Consider the following 19,982-nt stretch of genomic DNA (forward strand, 5'->3'; position numbering starts at 1 on the left):
GCGCTGTGGACCTGCAACCTGGCCCAACACACTGGCGAAGTTTGAGTTACCCTAGACCCCCCCCTCCTCACTAAGCCTGGTGTGCTGCCCACACACCAACCCCTGTGTGGCCCCCCAAGTGTCCCCATGGTAACAGCCAAGCTCCTTACCCTTCTGTGACTTGTACTGGGTACCCTGGTGCTATGTGGCCACCCCAGTCTGTATCGGGGCTCCCCCTTGGGGTGTTTTCACCACCTCCACTCCTATTTGCTCCACCCAGGTTCCCTTTCCGCACCGCACTGCCTAATGTGCCTAAGGACCCAGCACCAGCCTGTCTGTCCAAGCTTTGCCAGCTCCTTCCAGCCCAAGCTCCCAAGCAGGCCTGCCACAGGTGGCACCACTGAGTGTTAGGGACGAGGTACCTCTGGACCTGAATTCAGAGCAACCTGGGCTGAGCTTCTGCTCTGAGACCTTGATCAAGGCCTTCCCCTCTCAGGACCCCAGTTTCATCATCTGTAGAATGGATCACGTGGTCTCTAGGGTCCCTGCCAGTGGGATTCCTCCCCTACCACAGCTTGACGGGAAGAGAGTGACTTATCCAAGTTTTCAGAGACCCCACCAACCCCAGGCCCCTGGCACCGGAGGTGGGCAGGGCCATCTCTGTCCCCACTGATTTCGACTGGGGGAGAGTCCCCAGGGAGCCTGAGCCAACCCAGCAACAGGCTCCACCCCTCATACCAACACTATCTCTGGGTTTGTTTAAATTCAGTGGACTTGTTTACTGGGAAGACAACTTAAGCTCTCCAGGCATTCTGAAAGGAAAAAACCCAAACAGCCAACATGGCGTCTCCCCACCTGATGTCCACAGAGCCTCTTTAACCTCCGCTGCACGCCCTGTCCTCCCAACAGCCCCGTGGCAGGGCTGATCCCATCTAATGGGTGAGGAACAGAGACTGTGTAGAAGAGCTCTGCCCAGAGTCACCTGGACAGAGGGACAGTCCCAGGAGCTGTCCGTGTGACTGTTGACCGCACTACACAGAGGCTGCCCCTGCGCCGGGGCTGCCCACCCACGAAAGGCCACACCCCAGGCAGAAACAAGGGGGTCAGGAGCTCCCGTACTCCAGGGACAGCATGCTGCTGCCTGGCCTTTACCAACAGCCAGGAACTGGGGGACAGCGCAGGCCTCAGGGAACTGAGCTGTGTTTTCCTGGGAAGGTCACTGCGCTCTCTGGTGCCAGTGCCTGCCTATGGAAACCACATGCACACCTTAGAGGGCTGGGTGGAGGGTGGGGGGACAAGTGCAGTGCACAAGGGGGGAGTTGCACTGCCCAAACCCGAATGCGAGCCACTGACCTCCAAGCCTCAGCTTCACGTCCAGCCCAGAAGCTCAGGGTCTTCCTCAGCAGCATCCCGGCAGGCTGGGGGCCCCGGACTGCTGCCCTCAGCCCCGGCTTCCTCTGGTGTCCTCAAAGCCGCCCCTCTGGCCAGTCCTCCCCCACCCAGTGCTGCTCCTCCTTTTCCCCAGAGCCTCCCCAGGCCCCATCTGAGTACCTGTTGCCAGGGCATGAGCCTTCCTCTTAAAGGGACACTCTGGCATCCCAAGGGCTTCCCCCTGGTCCTCCTGGGTCTGTGCGCAGACCAGCCACTTCCCTCTCTGGCTGTGGTGGGGGCTCTGGAGAGGCGTTGGGAAAGGCATCTTTAAGGGGCCAGTTATGAGGCTAAGGTGTGGCGGGGCTGCTTTCAGACCAGGGCGCTTACCTCTGTCTTTGCAAAGCCCCTAGGAGACCAAAAGCCATCTTGTCCCAGGGGCCACAACCCACAGCTTCCAGCTCCAGGCCAGGAGTGGGGCTCGGGAATCTGCAGTTAACCAGCTCCCTAGGAACTGCTAGGCAACGCAACAGGCATGGATGAGGTACTAGGGAGCAAGTCTGGCTGCCTGCAGCGCCCCTGTGGGCACTAGATGAGCTTGTCCCTGAGAGAGGTCTGGGCCCCACCAGCACCCAGAGTGACGGGGGCCAGGTCGGGGTGGGGCAGGACGTGCAAGGGAAAGGGTTGATCTTTGCTCCCACCAGGAGGATTCTGGACACAGTGTTCTTTCTGCACCCAACAGAAAACAGAAGCCCCTTGATGGCACACCCTCATCCCCTGGCCCCAGAACACAGGGTCTGAATGAAGAACCCGTCTCCACTGGGGCCTGCAGGTGATGGCTGACTTCTCCTGTGGCCTCACATTCCAGTATCGCTGCTCTGCACATCCCTGTTAATCTGTCTTTGACATTGTGGATATGTTCTTAGATTTGTTTTTTTATTTTATTTTTTTAAATATGTATTTATTTATTTGAAATCCAAAGCAACAGAGAGAGAAAGAGAGAGAGAGAGAGAATCTTCTAACCACTTGTTCATTCCCAAGATGGCCACATGGCTGAGGCTGGATCAAGCTGAAACTAGTAGCCTAGAATTCCATCCAGGCCTCCCACATGGGTGGCAGGGGCCCAAGCACTTGGACCATCTTCTGCTGCCTTCCCAGGTGCATTAGTAGGGAGCTGAATCGGAAGCAGAGCAGCCAGCACTCGAACCAGCACTCCTATATGGGTGGCTGGCATTGCAAGCTGCAGCTTAACCCATCCCAATGCCAGCTCCCAATTTACTTTTTTAAAATGTTTATTTATTTAAAAGGTAGCATGGGGGATAGCATTGTGGCACGGCAGGTAAAGCTGCTGCCTGTGACACCGGCATCCCATTTGAGCACTGGTTCAAGTTCAGGCTGCTCCACTTCTGGTCCAGCTCCCTGCTAGTGTGCCTGGGAAAGTGTCGGAAGATGGCCAAGTACTTGGGCCCCTGCCACCCACACGAGAGACCCAAATGAAGCTCCTGGCTTCTGGCTTCAGCCTGGCCCAGCCCCAGCCATTGCAGCTATTTGGGGAGTGAACTGGCAGATGGAAGATCTCTCTCTGCCTCTTCCACTGTCTCTGTAACTCTTTCAAGTAAATAAATAAATCTTAAAAAAAAAAAAAAAAGGCTGGCGCCGCGGCTCAATAGGCTAATCCTCCGCCTTGCAGCGCCGGCACACCGGGTTCTAGTCCCAGTTGGGGCGCCGGATTCTATCCTGTTTGCCCCTCTTCCAGGCCAGCTCTCTGCTGTGGCCCGAGAGTGCAGTGGAGGATGGCCCAAGTGCTTGGGCCCTGCACCCCATGGGAGACCAGGAGAAGCACCTGGCTCCTGATCAGCGCGGTGCGCCGGCTGCAGTGGCCATTGGGGGGTGAACCAACAGAAAAGGAAAACTGTCTCTCTCTCTCACTGTCCACTCTGCCTATCAAAAAAAAAAAAAAAAAAAAAAAAAGAGAAGAGTGACAGAGAGTGGGGGAAAGACAGAAACAGATCTTCCAGACACTGGCTCATTCCCACCAAGAGTCTGGAACTCATTTGGCTCTCCCACCTGGGTTACAGGGGTTCAAGTACTTGAGCCATCTTCTGATGCCTTCCCAAGAAGCTGGATCAGAAGTGGGGTAGCTGGGTAGCTGGGACTCAAACAGGCACTCCAATTTGCACCACAGTGCCCTCCCCCCACCTTTTATTTTAAAGGTAGAGAGAGAGAGACAGACAGACACACACACACACACACACAGAGTGCTTCCACCCTCTGGTTTACTTCCCAGATATCCTCAGTGTTGTACCTGAGCGAGTATGAACAAAGGAGCTCCACACATTGATAACATTTGATGGTCCTTTATTTGCCAGCGGTGGAGAGTGGGCTCATGCCCTAAAGAACTCTCGACCCTGAAGCCCAAAGCAACAGGGTTTATAAAGGCAAAAACCGCAAAATCGGGAGGGGAATACATGGTTGCTAGGATCGAGGGGGAATACATGGTTACTGGGGTCAAGCTGACCTAAAACCTATGCGAAACTGGTATCAATTATAATCTTGACAATACCAGTTACAATCTTAACAATTTTAATTATAATCTCGACATTAATCCAGGTATTGGTTTTAATCATATGTAGGACATAGACAAATTACATTTTTATTATTAACCCAGGTGTAGCCTACTCACTTCCAAGCTTGAGCGATCATGCTGGGGGTTTCTATGCTCTGCCAAGTGTGATGTAGTGGACTGCTATTGTTTAACTGTTTTAGATCATAGTTTCAGACCAGAGTCTCACAGTGTGGGGGGCACCTTCCCAGAATGGAGTCTCAGGTTCTCCAAAATGGAGTCCCTACTGTCAAGGTGCTACTTCATCAGAACAGCTGGGGCTGGGCCAGACCCAAAGCCAGGAGTCAGGAACTCAATCTGTGTCTCCCACATGGATGGTAGGGACTCAACCACTTGAACCATCATCAGCCACCAGGAAGCTGGAATCCGGAGCTAGAGTCAGGAATCCAACCCAAGCACTCCATCCAATGCAGCATGTGGATGTCAAAACTTCTAGGCCAGACACCCACTCCAGGAGAGAGATTTTATAGACTGTAAGGCCGACTCAAAACACACCAAACACCGGAGTAAAGGAAAGAGTTTATTGGGGGAAACCCGACAGACTGGAGGGAAGGGGCAAAGAAGGAAAAGAGGGAGGAGAGCGTAAGAGAGAGAGAAAGAGACAGAGGTCAGGAGACAGAGAGGAAGAGAGAAGGCAAGAGACAGAGAGAGAAACTCAGGAAGAGGGCCTTTTAAAACTTTGCGGGAGGGTGGGCAGGGAAGCAGGAGCAGCGAATCTCATTAGGATGGGGGTGGAGCTTGACACTGGTGGTTGGGCCATGTGGACACCTGGCTTCCAGCAATGGTGGCAGGGGCTAGAGTCTAGGATGGTGTCAGGGTGTAGATCGTGCTATAGATAAGACTACGCCATTTTCCTAACACAGAAATAAAGGGGGCTGAGAAAGCAGACAAAATCAGAAAGTGCCCTGATCATTTCAAAGCTACACAGGGATGGGGCGACAGAGCAATGGAAAAACAATGGGTTGATTAGGTTACTTTTTCTGTGTAGGTAAAGCAGGGGCCAGCGTTGTGGCATGAGGGATTAGCCACTGTCTACAATGCCATCATCCCATATGGGCACCAACTGCTCCACTTCCAACCCAGCTCCCTGCTAATGTGCCTGGGAAAGCAGCGGAAGATGGCCCAAGTCCTTGGGCCCTGCGCCCATGTGAGAGACCTGGATGGAGCTCCTGGCTCCTGGCTTTGGCCTGGCCCAGCCCTGGCCGTTGGGGTCAATTGGGGAGTGAACCAGTGGGTGGAAGCTCTCTCTATATCTCCCTTTCACTCTGTAACTCAGCCTTTCAAATGGATAAAATCTTAGGGGGAAAAAAAAGGGTTAAAGCAAAGGAACTTTCACAGTCATGTTAACCGAAACTGGCCTGTTTGGGGAATTTGGCTGTTATCTCTCTAATCCTGATTTCTCCAAAGATAAGCTAAACAGTTTAGTTTCACCCCAGTGACTGGAACTTTAGTATGCATGACTCCATTTTGATTTTTTAAAAAGATTTATTTATTTTAGAGTTACAGAGAAAGGAGAGACACAGAGAGAGCTTTTGTTAGGTAGGAAGTCAGTTGTGAGCTTATGTATGTGTGACAGGCCTAAAGAGAAGACATCTATGTCCAGCATATGCATCTGCATCTCAAAGTCATCCCCATAATGTTTCAGGGGCAGCCTGGCCTTCGCATCCTGCCCTGCCCCCTTCTACCTGATAACCTGCCAGGTGGGGGTCCCTGCCCCTTCTGCCTGACAAATCTTCCACAGTCTCCCAGGTGCAGCCCAGTATCTGCATTTCAAACACCCTGCTCCGTATCCCCATTCTCCAGGGGGTCACCCTTCCTCTAAACTCAGGATGGCCCAGCTAGGCTTCCTCCTGTCTGATACCTTCAGGGGAAAACTCAGAAGTTTTTCTGTTTACATCCAAAAAGCCCTTTGTTCCAAGAGGAGCAGAGGTGGGGAAGCCAGACCCATCTCCTTAAAAACCCCCAGCCTAGGCCTGGCTCAACAGGCTAATCCTCCCCCTTGCGGCACCGGCACACCAGGTTCTAGTCCGGGTTAGGGTGCCTGATTCTGTCCTAGTTGCCCCTCGTCCAGGCCAGCTCTCTGCTATGGCCCGGGAAGGCAGTGGAGGATGGCCCAAGTGCTTGGGCCCTGCACCCCATAGGAGAGATAAGCACCTGGCTCCTTGCCTTCTGATCAGCGTGATACGCCGGCCATTGGAGGGTGAACCAACCTTTCTCTCTGTTTCTCCCTCTCTCACTGTCCACTCTGCCTGTCAAAAAAAAAAAACAAAAACAAAAAAAAACCCTCAACCGGACTGTGCGCTCAGCCCTCCGCCTCAGCTGAGCCGCCCACCTGGCCTGCCCAGGTGTAATCTCTACTCAACCATGTAACCTCCCCCCCAACCCCCCAGTCCGAGCTACTGGGCACTCTCTCTCAGGTCCTGTCTGGAGAGGTGCCCATCCATTCTTACGGATGTCCCTTCCCTAATAAACCTTGCTATTTTATGTCTCACGAATTCTTTTTTTGTGCAAAGACAAGAACCCTGCAATTCTCCGGTAACATTTTCATCCCCAAATGGCTGCAACAAGCAGGGCTGGGCCAGGCTGAAGCCAGGAGCCAGGAGAGGAGCTCCATCCGGGTCTCCCACGTGGGTGCAGGGGCCCAAGGACTTGGGTCATCTTCCGGTCATCTTCCACTGCTTTCCCAGGCACATTAGCAGGGAGCTGGGTTGGCAATGGAGCAGCCAGGACACGAACCAGTGCCCATATGGGATGCCGGTGCTGCAGTCTGCGGCTTAACCCTCTGCGCCACAGTGCCAGCCCCCACCATTTTGATTTTTAGCCTGGTTTGTTGGGGCCTAGTGTAAGGCCGCCACAGAACACACCAAACATTGGAGTTAGAGGAAAGGTTTACTGTGTGGGGAGGGGGCAGGCCAGGGGGAGAGGGCGTGTGTTCAGGAATAGCTCCTGTTAAATCTTTGTGGGGGGGGGGCAGGGAAGTAGGACAGGGTGGGGGTGGAGCTGACACCTGTGGTTGGGCCATGGGGTCACCTGACTTCCAGCAATTAGGGGGGGTGTAGATTGCGCCACAGATAAGACTGCACCATTTTGCTAACACATAGCACAGCTCAGCCCAAAACAATAGCGGCCTATAATTGTATTTAACACTGCCAAAGTGGATCCTCTATGTTAGGATGGTAGGAAAAGCAGAGATGCCCACACAGGGGCACCCTCTAACTGAAGAGTGACAGTGGGGTGCAGAGAGGGGCGTGGAGGGGAATCCCTGGTTTCTGGACGCCCTAGGAGGAAGGAATGGAGCCAATGCATTTCCAAAGGGGAAAAAACTTTTAAATTCACCAGACACAACCAGGCATTTAGCCTAGAGGTTAAGACCCCATGGCACATATTGGATGCTCAGCTCAGGCTCCCCACTGCAGCTCCCTGCTCAACCTGGGAGGCACCAGTGGTGGCTCAGTCCGGCCCCTGCCACTCACACAGCAGACCTGGAATACATTCCTAGCTCCTGGCTGCAACCTGGCCCGTCCTATCCATCACGAGTGAACCAACAGATGAGAGGTCTCTTTCTGCCTCTCACATTATGTACATATTTAACCCCCCCCAAAAAAGTGGGACCATGCCTTATCCATGCTTAACATCCTGCAACGCAGACTTTCACCTTATAAACGGACCTTAGTTCATTTAACCAGTCCCCAGTTTTTCTAATTTCTGGAAGTTGGATTGCTGGCTCAGAGGATGTGTGTGTCTTTAAGATTTTGAATGCTGTTTAATCAGTAAGGGTGTCAACTTCTCCTTTGGGGTGGGTTCCTAAACATTTATTTAGCTTCATATGCAAAGTCAGGGTCAGTGCAGTCTTTCCATTCCATAGGCGGAGACACAAAGCCTCCGGGAACGGAAGAAGCACAGAGTGGTGGAGCGGAGAAGACACCCAGAACTGAGTCCTTAGGCAATGCGATGGTGAAATAGCTGAGAATAGGGCCTGGGTAGGCTTCTTGGGGGAGGTGGGCGTTGAACTGGGTCTTGGGGGTGGGCAGACTGACATCAGGAGTGAGGCCAGCAAGAGATTATTTAAAGCTCAAGATTTGTAGGGCAAAGGGATTGACCTACAATCCTGGGAGAGGCGAGGGTGGCCTCTGAGTCCCGCCCCCGGCCTGCCCCTCCCCGGAGTGCTGCGATCCCTACAACCGGCCAGGTCCCACCCTGGCCCCGCCCCGGCCTCCGAGTTCAACCCCTCACTCGCCCGCGCCGCCAGGCTCAGGCCCCGCCTCTGCTCGGGCTGGAGCAATCGGACGGGCCCTGGATAGCTCCGCCCCGCCCCTGCCACGCCCCCTCGCCGCCAGGTGCAATCAGATCCTCCCTTCCGCATCGGCTCAGGCCGCGCCCCGGCCCCGCCCAGATCGCTCCCTGGCCACGCCCTTCTCCGTTTGGCGCAATCAGGCCGGGGCTGCCGGCCCCGCCCGACCTCCGCCCGGCGCGCCGAGCCGCAGCCATGGCGGTGACCGCCGAGGGCGCCCGCAGGAGGGAGCGCATCCTCTGCCTGTTCGACGTGGACGGGACCCTCACGCCGGCTCGCCAGGTAGGGCCCGGACGGTCGGAAGCTGGCCCCGGGAGTGTCACACGGACACCCCGAGGCCGAGTGTGGGACCGTCGCGGGGTGACCCCGGGACTGAGCGTGGGATGCAAGCGCTGGGGCCGCCCACCGGAGTGATGGGGACCTGCCGCGATCCCCGCCATAGCTCCCCGAGCGTGCGCGCCCACGTCTCCCGGCAGCTTTGGGGCTGGATCCAGTTCTGGAGGGGGGAGGCTGCGAGCGGGTGGGGGGGGGCGCCTAGCCACTCTTTTCCCTCCAGAGGCTCCTACAGCGCGAGGCCTGGCTCGAGGACGCCCCCGCCCCGCACCCCGCCCCGGGTCTAGCCCGGGGTCCACCCCAGTTCATTCCCTAGGACGCGCCGGGTGTCCCCAGCTGGCCTGTGTACGAGGTTCTGAGCACGGCTCGGCGCGCACCCAGGCGTCAGAGTCGCCATCTGGTGGAGATCGGCGCGTCTCAGCGCCACCCTTCGCCGCCCTTTGCAGGCTTGGGCCTGGGTCTAGCTTCTGGAGCCCCTCACCCACTTACCCTCGCAGCCCCAGTCCTGGAGAGAGACCTGGGGCTGCTATGAGGATGCATTTGTGGGCTCCGGCCGCCTGGAAGTGAGAAGCTCCCGGCCTAGGCTGGGTACAGTGGGGCCGTGAGCCACCGCTGGGGTGGAGGGCAGCTTTCCTCCTAGGGGCTTCTCTACCCACACCCAGTTTTTCTCCCGTTGGAGGATCTCATCCCGAGGGGGTCCCTAGAGCCACCCTCACCAGCTGGATGGTGAATAAGCAGGTGTCGTCCGTGCCCAGCTGTGGCTACTCCTCCTGCTGGCCTGGGGCCACGAGGTTACTGGGCAGAGGCTGATGGGAGCCCTGTAGAAGCCCCGAATGGCCCTCCCCTCCCCTGGCTGCCCTGGCTTGGGCTCTGGGGGGCTTAGGGAGGCACGAGCCCTCTATGCCTTCCAGGCGGAAGGGTCAGGAAGGGAGATGGCAGAACTGGAGGGGTGGTGGCCCCCAGCACCTCTCCCTCTGTGCCTGAGCCCCACTGGCAGAACGGCCTGACCAAGGGCAGCTGAGAGCTTTTCCAGAGTTCGTTTCTGCTGTTGGGCGTCTGTGTGTTCCTGAGCACGTTGTCAGGAAGGCAAACACGGGAGGAGGCTAACAGGTCCCCCTCTGGCCAGGCCGGGACCCCAGGCCTTGCCGCCTCCCCAGAACAACGTGCCTGCCTTGCTGTTTGCCGTGGCTTCCTTCCAGACTGTTATCTGGGTCTGTTTGCCCAGAGGAAATATTAAACATGGTTTCCTGAGGCTGTGTGAGTGGCATTATATCATACGTGCCTCCCTGCAACCTGCTTTTGATAAAAGACTTACAGCAGGACCTGGGTCCGTAGTGGGTTGGAAGCGCAGACTTGCCTTGACCTGTGTAGCTGCAGGAGTATTTCAGGGTAAGTGGGTGTGTTTGCAGTTTTTCACGCTAATAAAACATACCCCGATGAACCTCCATATATACCTGGGCACTTCCCAAATGCCTGCATCAGCCATGGCTGGCTGGGCCAAGCTGAAGCCAGGGGCCAGGAACTCCATCCGAGTCTCCTACATGAGTGGCAGGGGCCCAAGTACTAGGGCCGTCTTCTGCTGTTTTCCCAGCAGCATTAGCAGGGAGCTGGATTGGAAGCAGAGTATCCAGAAGTTGAACCAGTGGTCTGGTATGGGGTGGGGGCACCGCAGGCAGCAGCTTAACCCACTGCGCTACAACATGTGTTCCACATTTTAAGTAGTAACAGATCTCGCCATTGTACACTCTCCCCCACGGAACTTTGAGAGTGCCTGTTGTAATAGATCTCTCTCTTGCACACTCTCACCCACAGACCTGCTCCTCCTTTTAAGTTGTAATAGATCTCGCCATTGTACACTGTCACCCACAGAACTTTGAGAGTGTCTGTTTCCTTGTCCACTGTAGACATTGGAGGCTTTGTATGAGGTAGCTTTCAAAAGTTTGTGGAAAGTGAAACTAAAAAATAAGTCTATTTTGGTGCAAAAAATTTGAAATCCATGCACACAACAGTCTTCCAAAAGTTCGGGAAAAGCGTGTATCGTGGAGGCCAGCGTTGTGGCACAGCAGGTTAAGCCATAGTCTGCAGCACCAGCATCCAATACAGTCACTGGTTCGAGACATGGATGCCCCACCTCTGATCCAGCTCCCTGCTATTGTGCCTGGGAAAGCAATCGAGGATGGCCCAAGTGCTTGGGCCCCTGCACCCGTGTGGGAGACCTGGAAGAAGCTCCTGGCTCCTGGCTTTGTATCGGTGCAGCTCCGGCCATTGCAGCCATCAGAGGAGTGAACCAGTGGATAGAATACCTCTCTGTCTCCCTCTCTCTGTAACTCTGTTTTTCAAATAAATAGATATACCTTTAAAAAAAAGGACTGTGTGTATCATGAATAAACTATGTGTGGGTTTCAAACATACTTAGCTGCAAAATAAACGTCTTTCAATCCCATTTTCCCTCGTATTGCTAACCGCATGAAAATATGGATTATAACTTGCTTATTTGTTTTTCCTTGGTGGGGAGCCTTTCCACGTGGCTCTCCGCAGTTAGCTGTTTTCCATTCCTAGAACTCTGAAAGCGTTTTCTCATTTAATCCTACCGGCGCCCCCTTCAGGTGGTTTCCACTATGTTGCTTCTTTTATAATAAAGAATGGAAAATTGAGGCCAAAGAAAGACAAAGCTATTTCTTTAAGGTCGTCCTATAACTGAGTTTGAGCTGAAGCCCATCTCATTTTTTTTTTTTAAGATTTATTTATATATTTGAAAGTCAGAGTTACACAGAGAGAGAAGGAGAGGCTGAGAGAGAGAGAGAGAGAGAGAGAGGTCTTCCATCCTCTGGTTCACTCCCCAGTTGGCTGCAACGGCCAGAGCTGTGCCGATACAAAGCCAGAAGCCAGGAGCTTCTTCCAGGTCTCCCACGCGGGTGCAGGGGCCCAAGGACTTGGGCCATCTTCTACTGCTTTCCCAGGCCATAGCGGAGAGCTGGATGGGAAGTGGAGCAACCAAGACTCAAACCAGCGCCCATATGGGATGCTGGAACCATAGGTGGCGGCTTTACCTGCTACGCCACAGCGCCGGCCCCAGCCCATCTCATTTTGAGATCTAAAGACCTTACATTCCCTCAGACCCATGTAGAACATGGGCTCCCTGGGCTCTGAGCACTGAGAGAGGGCTGAGCTGAGGGCCCAGAAGTGCTGACGGCCAGAACCTTGTGTTCCCCCAAACGTGCAGAAAATCGACCCTGAGGTGGCCGCCTTCCTGCAGAAGCTGCGGAGTCGGGTGCAGATTGGCGTGGTGGGCGGCTCGGACTACTCCAAGATTGCTGAGCAGCTGGGCGACGGGGATGAAGGTAGGGGGAGGCCAGGCCCAGTCGGGGTGGGGGTGAGCAGTGCGGAGCCCTTCAGTCCCTGGGCACTGCCAGAGGCCCAGTGTTCTCCTGGAGGGGGAGCGGCCCGAGGGTCGGCGTTTAGCGAGCACCTCCCTGTCCGGGCACTGGGCGAGGCTCTGGAGAGAACAGGCTGGATCCTGCCGCCATCTGTGATCTCCTTCCCCTGCTGAGCCTCGATGGCCTCACTTTGAAATGGGCACCGTCAGTAAGGCTGCTGCTGGGTGGGAAAGACCATGTGCTCGCTGCCTTTCGTTGGCACCTGTGCCTCGGAGGAGCTGGGGGAAGACCTGCATGAGCAGAGGCCTGGAGCTGGGACTGCTTTGTTTGCAGGAAAACAAAGTTGCAGACAGGGGAGGCTGGAGACACAGTTGGCATGGTACAGGCGGGCGTTGAATGCCGGACAAACCAAGGATGTGGGCTTCTCTGCCCGTCCCTGGTGGCCTCTGGGCTAACCGTAGAACCTGCTCTCCATGCTTTCTCTCTCCCCCGGATGCCCTGCGGTGCCCAAGTGATCCAGAAGTTTGATTACGTGTTTGCCGAGAACGGGACCGTGCAGTATAAACACGGACGACTACTCTCCAAGCAGGTCAGTGCCCCTCAGGCTTAGCCAGGGGCTCCCGCTTCTCCGCAGTGCCCGCTCACGGTGGTGGCGGGAGGCCCTGTGCCTGTCCTGGGTCAGGCAGCCAGGCTGCACTCAGCCCCGTGCTCCTTGCTCAGACCATCCAGAACCACCTTGGGGAGGAGCTGCTGCAGGACCTGATCAACTTCTGCCTCAGCTACATGGCCCTGCTCCGACTGCCCAAGAAGCGGTGAGGTCCCACCCAGCCTGGGCCCTGGGGCCTCGGGCCGGAGGGAGGCAGGGTGGGGGCCCCCTCACCTGGAACGTGGAGGTGCTCGGGCCCCTGACCTCTTGGTGGGTGGATTCTTGTCCCCTTGGGAGCCCAGGGAGGCCGTGGGCCCCAATGGGGCTGGTTTTGATTTCTCGCTCTCCCTGGATCCCCGCCCCCCTCCCACCCCCTCCGCTGCCAGTGGCACCTTCATTGAGTTCCGGAACGGCATGCTGAACATCTCGCCCATCGGCCGCAGCTGCACCCTGGAGGAGCGGATCGAGTTCTCCGAGCTGGACAAGGTGCCACCAGCAGTGTGACCTCAGGCACTCCGCCACCCTGAGCCTTTATCTCTCCCCAGTGGAATGTCGGGGGGAGGGGGCTGTTGAACCAGCGCCCTTTTGGGTACTCACCGTGTGCCACTGTCGCGGGAGCGTCTCCGTCTCTCCGCTGCCGCTGGTTTCCCTTGGTAGGGACGGGAAGCCGATACCTGAGTGGAGCCGATAGCAACCCCCGTCCTCGAGCCTCCAGGGCCAGCCTCCGGTCTGTGCACCTGCAGAATGGAAACCCCTCTCTCCAGACATGGCCTTCCCTCCATGCTGCCCAAAGTCCTTTCCCTCTGTCCTCTCCTTGGTCCCCCAGACCCTGCCAGTCTCCTTCCCAGCGGTGCCATTGAGAACTTTTTAAACACATCTGCCACTTCCACTCCCTGCTTGGCTCCCCACTGTCAGCCGGACAGTGACCCAGTCCCCTCCCGTGGTGTCCTGAGTCCTGGGGGTCTGCCTGGCTCTAGTTTCCCTCCCAGCCTCCTTTCACCTTTGGGTGTGCACATGGCTTGCTGGCTTGTCACCTCCACCGTCCAGTCCCACGGCAGAGCCGTCTGTCCATCCATACTTTTTTGCAGTGGCCTGTCTGTGCTGTTCTGTCTCTGAGCCACTGGCCGTTCCCCCTCCTCCGCCCGGGTGGTGGCCTCCTTGCAGCTTCTGGACGGGGAAGACCCCTTCCTGCCTGAGGGCTGTGCCTTCTGCCCGAGCACACTGCCTTTTTATCTGCTGTGGTGTCCCTCACCTTCTCCGCGGAGCCTGTCTGTCCACCTGATCGTCATACCCCTGCGTTCCTGCTCCTCCACCCTGTTTTATGTCTCCCCAAGCAGCCATCACCACCTTCTAATACACTGAGCGACCCCACTTTTTTTTTTTTTTTTTAAGATTATTTATTTGAGGTCGGCTCCATGGCTCACTTTGCTAATCCTCCGCCTGCGGCGCCAGCACCCTGGGTTCTAGTCCTGGTCAGGGCGCCAGATTCTGTCCTGGTTGCTCCTCTTCCAGGCCAGCTCTCTGCTGTGGCCCAGGAGTGCTGTGGAGGATGGCCCAAATCCTTGGGCCCTGCACCCCATGGGAGACCAGGAGGAAGCACCTGGCTCCTGCCTTCGGAGCAGTGCAGCGTGCTGGCCGCAATATGCCGGCCGCAGCGGCCATTGCGGGGTGAACCAACAGAAAAAGGAAGACCTTTCTCTCTTTCTCTCACTGTCCACTGTGCCTGTTCAAAAAAATAAAAAAAAGAAAAAAATTATTTATTTGAAGGGCAGCATTACAGAGAGGCAGAGAGAGAGAGGTCTTCCATCCGCTGGTTCACTCCCCAGATGGCCACAACAGACAGAGCTGTGCCAATCCGAAGCCAGGAGCCAGGAGCTTCCTCTGGGTCTCCCATGTGGGTTCAGGGGCTCAAGGACTTGGGCCATCTTCTACTGCTTTCCCAGGCCATAGCAGAGAGCTGGATTGGAAGTAGAGAATCCAGGACTCGAACCAGCGCCCATATGGGATGCCAGTATTGCAGGTGGCAGCTTCACCTGCTACAGCACAGCGTCAGCCCCAACCACCTACTTTTCTTTTCTTTTCTTTCTTTTTTTTTTTTTTTGACAGGCAGAGTGGACAGTGAGAGAGAGAGACAGAGAGAAAGGTCTTCCTTTTGCCATTGGTTCACCCTCCAATGGCCGCCACGGTCGGCGGGCTGTGGCTGGCGCACTGCGCTGATCCAAAGGCAGGAGCCAGGTGCTTCTCCTGGTCTCCCATGGGGTGCAGGGCCCAAGCACTTGGGCCATCCTCCACTGCACTCCCGGGCCACAGCAGAGAGCTGGCCTGGAAGAGGAGCAACCGGGATAGAATCCGGCGCCCCGACCAGGACTAGAACCCGGTGTGCCGGCGCCACAGGCGGAGGATTAACCTATTGAGCCGCGGCGCTGGCCAAACCACCTACTTTTCAAAATATATAAATTTATTTTTCTATATGTGAAAGGCAGAGGGACAGAGATTTCCCACCCCCGGTTCACTCCTCAAATGCCCACAGCAGCTGGGGCTGGGCCAGGCCGACGCTAGGAGCTTGGAACTCAATCTGGGTCTCCCACAAGGATGGCAGGGACCCAAGTCCTTGAGCCATCACCTGCTGCCTTCCCCCCCCACCCCACCCCTGCCCAGGGGGCACATTTAGTAAGAAACCAGAAGCTAGGATCAGAAGTGGAGCCAGGACTCCAGTGCAGGTACTCTGCTATGGGACATGGGTGATCCAAGCAGCAGCATTTTTTTTCTTTTTTAAGATTTATTTGTTTGGGGCTGACGTTGTGATGTAGCAGGTAAAGCCAATGCCTGGGACACCAGCATCCTATATGGGTGCCAATTCGTGTCCCAGCTGCTCCACTTCTAATCCAGCTCTCTCTTAATGGCCTGGCAAAAGCAGCAGATGGCCCACGTGTTTGTGCCCCTGCTGTGTGGCTTAAGCCTAGCCCAGCAATTTCTCTGTCTCTCCTCTCTGCAAATCTGCCTTTCAAATAAATGAATCATTTTTTTAAAGGTTTGTTTATTTGAAAGGCAGAGTTACACTGAGAGAGAGAAAGAGAGAGAAGTCTTCTCTCCACTGGTTCACTCCCCAAAATGGCCACAACAGCTGGGACTGGGCCAGGCCAAAGCCAGGAACCAGGAGCTTTTTCTAGGGCTCCCACTTGGGTGCAAGGGCCCAAACACTTAGGCCACCCTCTGCTGCTTCCTACGGGCGTTAGCAGGGAGCTGGATCAGAGTGGAGCAGCTGGGACTCAAACTGGTGCCTATATGGGATGCTGGAGCTGCAGGTGTTGGCTTAGCCTGCTGTTCCACAGCACCAGGCCCAATAAATAATGTTTTTACAATTATTCATTTTGAAAGAGTTACAGAGACAGAGAGAGGTCTTCTATCTGCTGGTTCACTCCCCAAATGGCTACTATGGCCAGCACTGGGCCAGCTTGGATCCAGGAGCCGCATCCAGGTCTCCCACATGGGTGCAGGGGTCCAAACATTTTGGCCATCTTCCACTGCTTTTCCTGGGCCTTTAGCAGGGAACTGGATCATAAGCGGAGCAGCCGGGACCTGTAAACCAGTGCCTATATGGGGTGCTGGCATCGCCGGTGGCTGCTTAACCCTCTGTGTCACAACGCTGGCCCCCAGGGGCACCGTAACCACTGCCACACGCCTGACCTCAGAGACCTTTTTGAATCGTGATTGTTGCTGTCTCCCCCAGAGCTGTCAACTCCACGAGGGCAAGATTCACTCCTGTGACTTGCGCACTGCAGGCCCCTGCCAAGTCCCACCGCCCGCCCCAGACCTGGCACAAACCAGCGGCTCAAGAATGACGTTTTGGATGAATGAATGAAGTCGTTGTATCCCTATTTTATGAGTGAGGAAACCCAGGCTCAGGAAAGTGACTGAGGTCACTCAGGCAGTTGATTGTAGAGCACAGATCTGATTCCACTGGTGCTCCCTGGTGCTTCCCTGAGGGGCAGAGCTCCCGCACACACCCCGCAACCCCAGGCCAAGGTAGGCGATGGCCACAGGCACGGGACTTTTCTTGCTGGGGTAGTTACCATGGACCTTTGCATGGCTGGCGTTGCGATACTGTGGGGGTGAGCCTGTGATGCCAGCGTCCCGTAGGAGTGCCAGTTCCAATCTAGCTCTCTGCTGTGGCCTGGGAGGGCAGTGGAAGCTGGCCCGAGTGCTTGGGCCCCTGCACCCATGTGGGAGACCCAGTTTGGGTTCCAGGCTTCTGACATTGGCCTGGCCCAGCTGTAGCCGTTGCGGACATTTAGGGAGTGAACCAGTGATGGAAGACCCCTTTTCCTGTGTCTTCCCCTCTGGAACTCAACTTCCACATAAACAAACAAGTCTTTAACAGTCCGGCCTTCACAAAGAGCCGCTCCCACGTCCCCCAAGTGGGGATGCTGGTTGTCCCCGACTCAGGAGGCACCCACCCTTCCCCCAGCTCCTCCACGCGTCCCTTTGCCTCTCCTCTTCTGGTATCCGAGGGGCACGAAGATTCCTGAGAAGCCTCTGCTGGGGACTCCGGCTTCCCTGGGGCCCACCCAGCTGCTGGGAAGGCAAGGCCAAGGCTGGCCAGGAGCTCACACTCCTCTGTGGTTTTCCACAGGAGGGAAGCGGGCTGGAGTCACCCATGACTTCTCTGTCCAGAAATGGGCTCAGAGAAGCCAAGTGACTCGCCCGAGGTCACAGCCACGGAGGTCTCAGCCGGGTCCCCTCTCATGACCTCGGGCTGTGGCCTGCCCCCTCCCCTTGCAGTCCTGCCCAACTCTGACTGCAGGACAGTGGGTCACTCCTGTCCCGTGCTCAGAAGTCCTCCGTGGCTCCCGGTCCCCCAGGTTGTGTGCAGACCTCCCCACCTGGCCTCCAGGCCCCCTGGGCTGCGGGTCCTGCAGAGTGGCCCGCTCCAGCCACAGCAGCCAAGGTGTCTGGTTGAGCTGTTTGCATGTTTAGCTGCCCCTCCTTCCTGGCCGTTCCTCTGTGGCCTCCGTGGCAGGGGCAGGCCCCGAGGGATCCTTGGGCTCCTGGTGAATGTCCCCTTCTCCATGTTTGTAGAGGAGCTGCCAGAGTTCCAAGGTCTGCTCAGAGGGTGGACCGGGCCCTGCCAAGTCCCCCTGCCCACCCCAGCACCCAGAAAGTGCTCAGCAGACATGGCTGTCGCTATGACCACGCCTGGCCTCCCTGCCGCTTATCCCAGCTCTGCTCTTAGCACCTTCACACCCATTTCCTGCGTCTGGGCCGTGGCGTGCTGTGTTGAGCTGGCTGACAGGGCCAGCCTGCGCTCCAAGGCCTCCTTCAGAGCGTTTGTCCACACCCCTGAGTGCATAGTGACAGGCCTCCCGGGTTCCAGCCCTGGCTCTGCCACTGAGCTGGGTGACCCCGAGCAAGGCACAGCCCTTCTGAGTCTGTTTCCTCGTCTGAGCAGTGGGCTCACATGGCTCGTGTGCCCGGCGTGGGGCCTAGCATGATGGCAGCCCCCAAGCCTCAGTTTGCTCCCTCTCTCTGCAGAAGGAGAAGATCCGGGAGAAGTTTGTGGAAGCCCTGAAGACGGAGTTTGCTGGCAAGGGGCTGAGGTTCTCCCGAGGTACGTCCACCCTGCAGAGGGCCTGATGGCCATGGGAGCCCACCCCTGCCCTGCCCAGCCCTGATCATGCCCTACACCCACCAGTTGCTCAGGCCCAAATCCTGTCTCCCTTGAGTTCTACCCCCTTTCCAAGTCCCTTGTACCAGAAAGTCCCAGGGCCCTGTGTCCAGAGCATCTGGGATCTGACCCGGCTCACCTCGGCTGCTGGCCTTGCGTCCCAGGTGCACCTGACCCGATGCAGCCAGCAACCCGGCTGCCACCTCACCCCGTTCCCCAGCAGCCAGAGGGGAGACGTGCTGTGTCGTCCCAGGTTAGAGCTGGGATGGTATCTTGCTTCTGCTGTGAGCTCCAGGCCAGGAGCGCCGTCCAGGCCTCTCTCAGTGTTGCTCTATCTGGGGCAGGCTTCACTTCCCTTCTCTGGGGCCTGTACTTTTCCCTGCCACCCTTGCTCTGGGTCAGGTCCAGCTCAGTGTCACCCCTCAGCGGTTGGTCTCCCCTGAGCACACTGGCTAAGTGAGCCCCCGACTCCCACCCCCACCCCATTGCTAGGTAACCACCAGTTCTCCCAGCTGAGTTGTAACTTCCCCAAGGATCCTGAGTGCCCCAAGTCTGGCCCTAGTAGGCGCTCGAGAGCCACTGCATGAATGCCCCAGCTTACCTGCCAGGCCCACTCTGCTGGCCTTCTCTGACCCTCCCAGGAGGCATGATCAGCTTCGACGTGTTCCCGGAGGGCTGGGACAAGCGCTACTGCCTGGACAGCCTGGACCAGGACAGCTTTGACACCATCCACTTCTTTGGGAATGAGACCAGCCCTGTGAGTGGTCAAGGCCAGGACAATGAACCTCCTGGGGGCTCCTGGAGAACAGCCAGTGTTCAGGAGCCCTGTGACCCGGTCTGGAAGGCCAAGGCCCGGAGAGGGCTGGACACCTGTGTCCCACAGCAGATCAGGGGAGGCCTGGGGAGGGCCAAGAAGAGGAGCTTCCTGGTGGTCCTGAGGAGGCAGTGTGGGAGGGGTCCCCATGCCAGGGTGGCTGTCCCCAACCCTGGGAGCCTCCTGCGGGCATAGCTAATTCTATGCCTTCTGCACAGGGCGGGAATGACTTTGAGATCTACGCCGACCCCCGGACCGTCGGCCACAGCGTGGTCTCCCCTCAGGACACGGTGCAGCGGTGCCGAGAGATTTTCTTCCCAGAGACGGCCCATGAAGCATGAGCCGGCCCCAACAGGCGACCTCCAGAGAGCTCCATCCAGGCCTGAAGTAGAGCCCCCGGGGCTGCAGGGGCTGCCAGGGCGCCTCGCCCTCTGGCCCAGGACACCCACCTCACGTGTACCTGCTGCTAGGCCCACCAGACAGGGCCAGGGTCCCCAGCCAGGCAGCCCCTGCCGGGACTGGCTCCTGGCCTCCACCTCGATGGCCCTGGCCACAGCTGCTGCTTGTACAGGTTTCCTTCTGCGCTGGGAGATGGCGCGGGTGAGTGTCAGCGTGAGAGGGAGCCTGCCCCGCCTGCCCACCCCGGACAGATGGGGGACAGGACAGTCGGGAAGGTGCGTACTTCAGAGAACTTTATGCCATGGATATTAAAGTTCCCACAACAAGGCATGGTGTCAGATGTGTCGCACACTCTAGTGCCACCATCCTGGAGGTGAGGAAGTGCAGGCACGGGGCAGGGACTTGCACCTGTCACGCAGGTCACACAGGAAGTCTTTGGTGCAATGGCGGGGAGGCTGAGCCCCCATCTGCTGAGTGCTCCCCAGCC

At 56.9% G+C, this 19,982-nt stretch overlaps 1 protein-coding gene across 1 annotated transcript; it reads left to right on the forward strand.

The window, feature by feature from the left end:
* Window positions 1-8,420: 8,420 nt before the first annotated feature.
* On the forward strand, window positions 8,421-19,823 carry PMM1 (phosphomannomutase 1). The gene is made up of 8 exons (XM_062201941.1): window positions 8,421-8,543; window positions 11,818-11,935; window positions 12,484-12,560; window positions 12,692-12,783; window positions 13,004-13,103; window positions 18,150-18,225; window positions 18,924-19,039; window positions 19,315-19,823. The coding sequence occupies exons 1-8, from the start codon at window positions 8,457-8,459 to the stop codon at window positions 19,435-19,437; spliced, it is 789 nt and encodes a 262-aa protein (XP_062057925.1). The 5' UTR covers window positions 8,421-8,456; the 3' UTR covers window positions 19,438-19,823.
* Window positions 19,824-19,982: the final 159 nt, after the last annotated feature.

The sequence above is a fragment of the Lepus europaeus genome, chromosome 10 (genome assembly GCF_033115175.1).
Source record: "Lepus europaeus isolate LE1 chromosome 10, mLepTim1.pri, whole genome shotgun sequence".
NCBI classification, from domain to species: Eukaryota; Metazoa; Chordata; class Mammalia; order Lagomorpha; family Leporidae; genus Lepus; species Lepus europaeus.

Bases quoted from the DNA above. Each gene is read 5' to 3' on its own strand.
- PMM1 (XM_062201941.1), top strand. From the start codon at position 8,457: ATGGCGGTGACCGCCGAGGGCGCCCGCAGGAGGGAGCGCATCCTCTGC. The intron at 13,104-18,149 runs GTGCCACCAGCA...CTCTCTCTGCAG, and splicing joins AGTTCTCCGAGCTGGACAAG to AAGGAGAAGATCCGGGAGAA. The intron at 19,040-19,314 runs GTGAGTGGTCAA...CCTTCTGCACAG, and splicing joins TTGGGAATGAGACCAGCCCT to GGCGGGAATGACTTTGAGAT.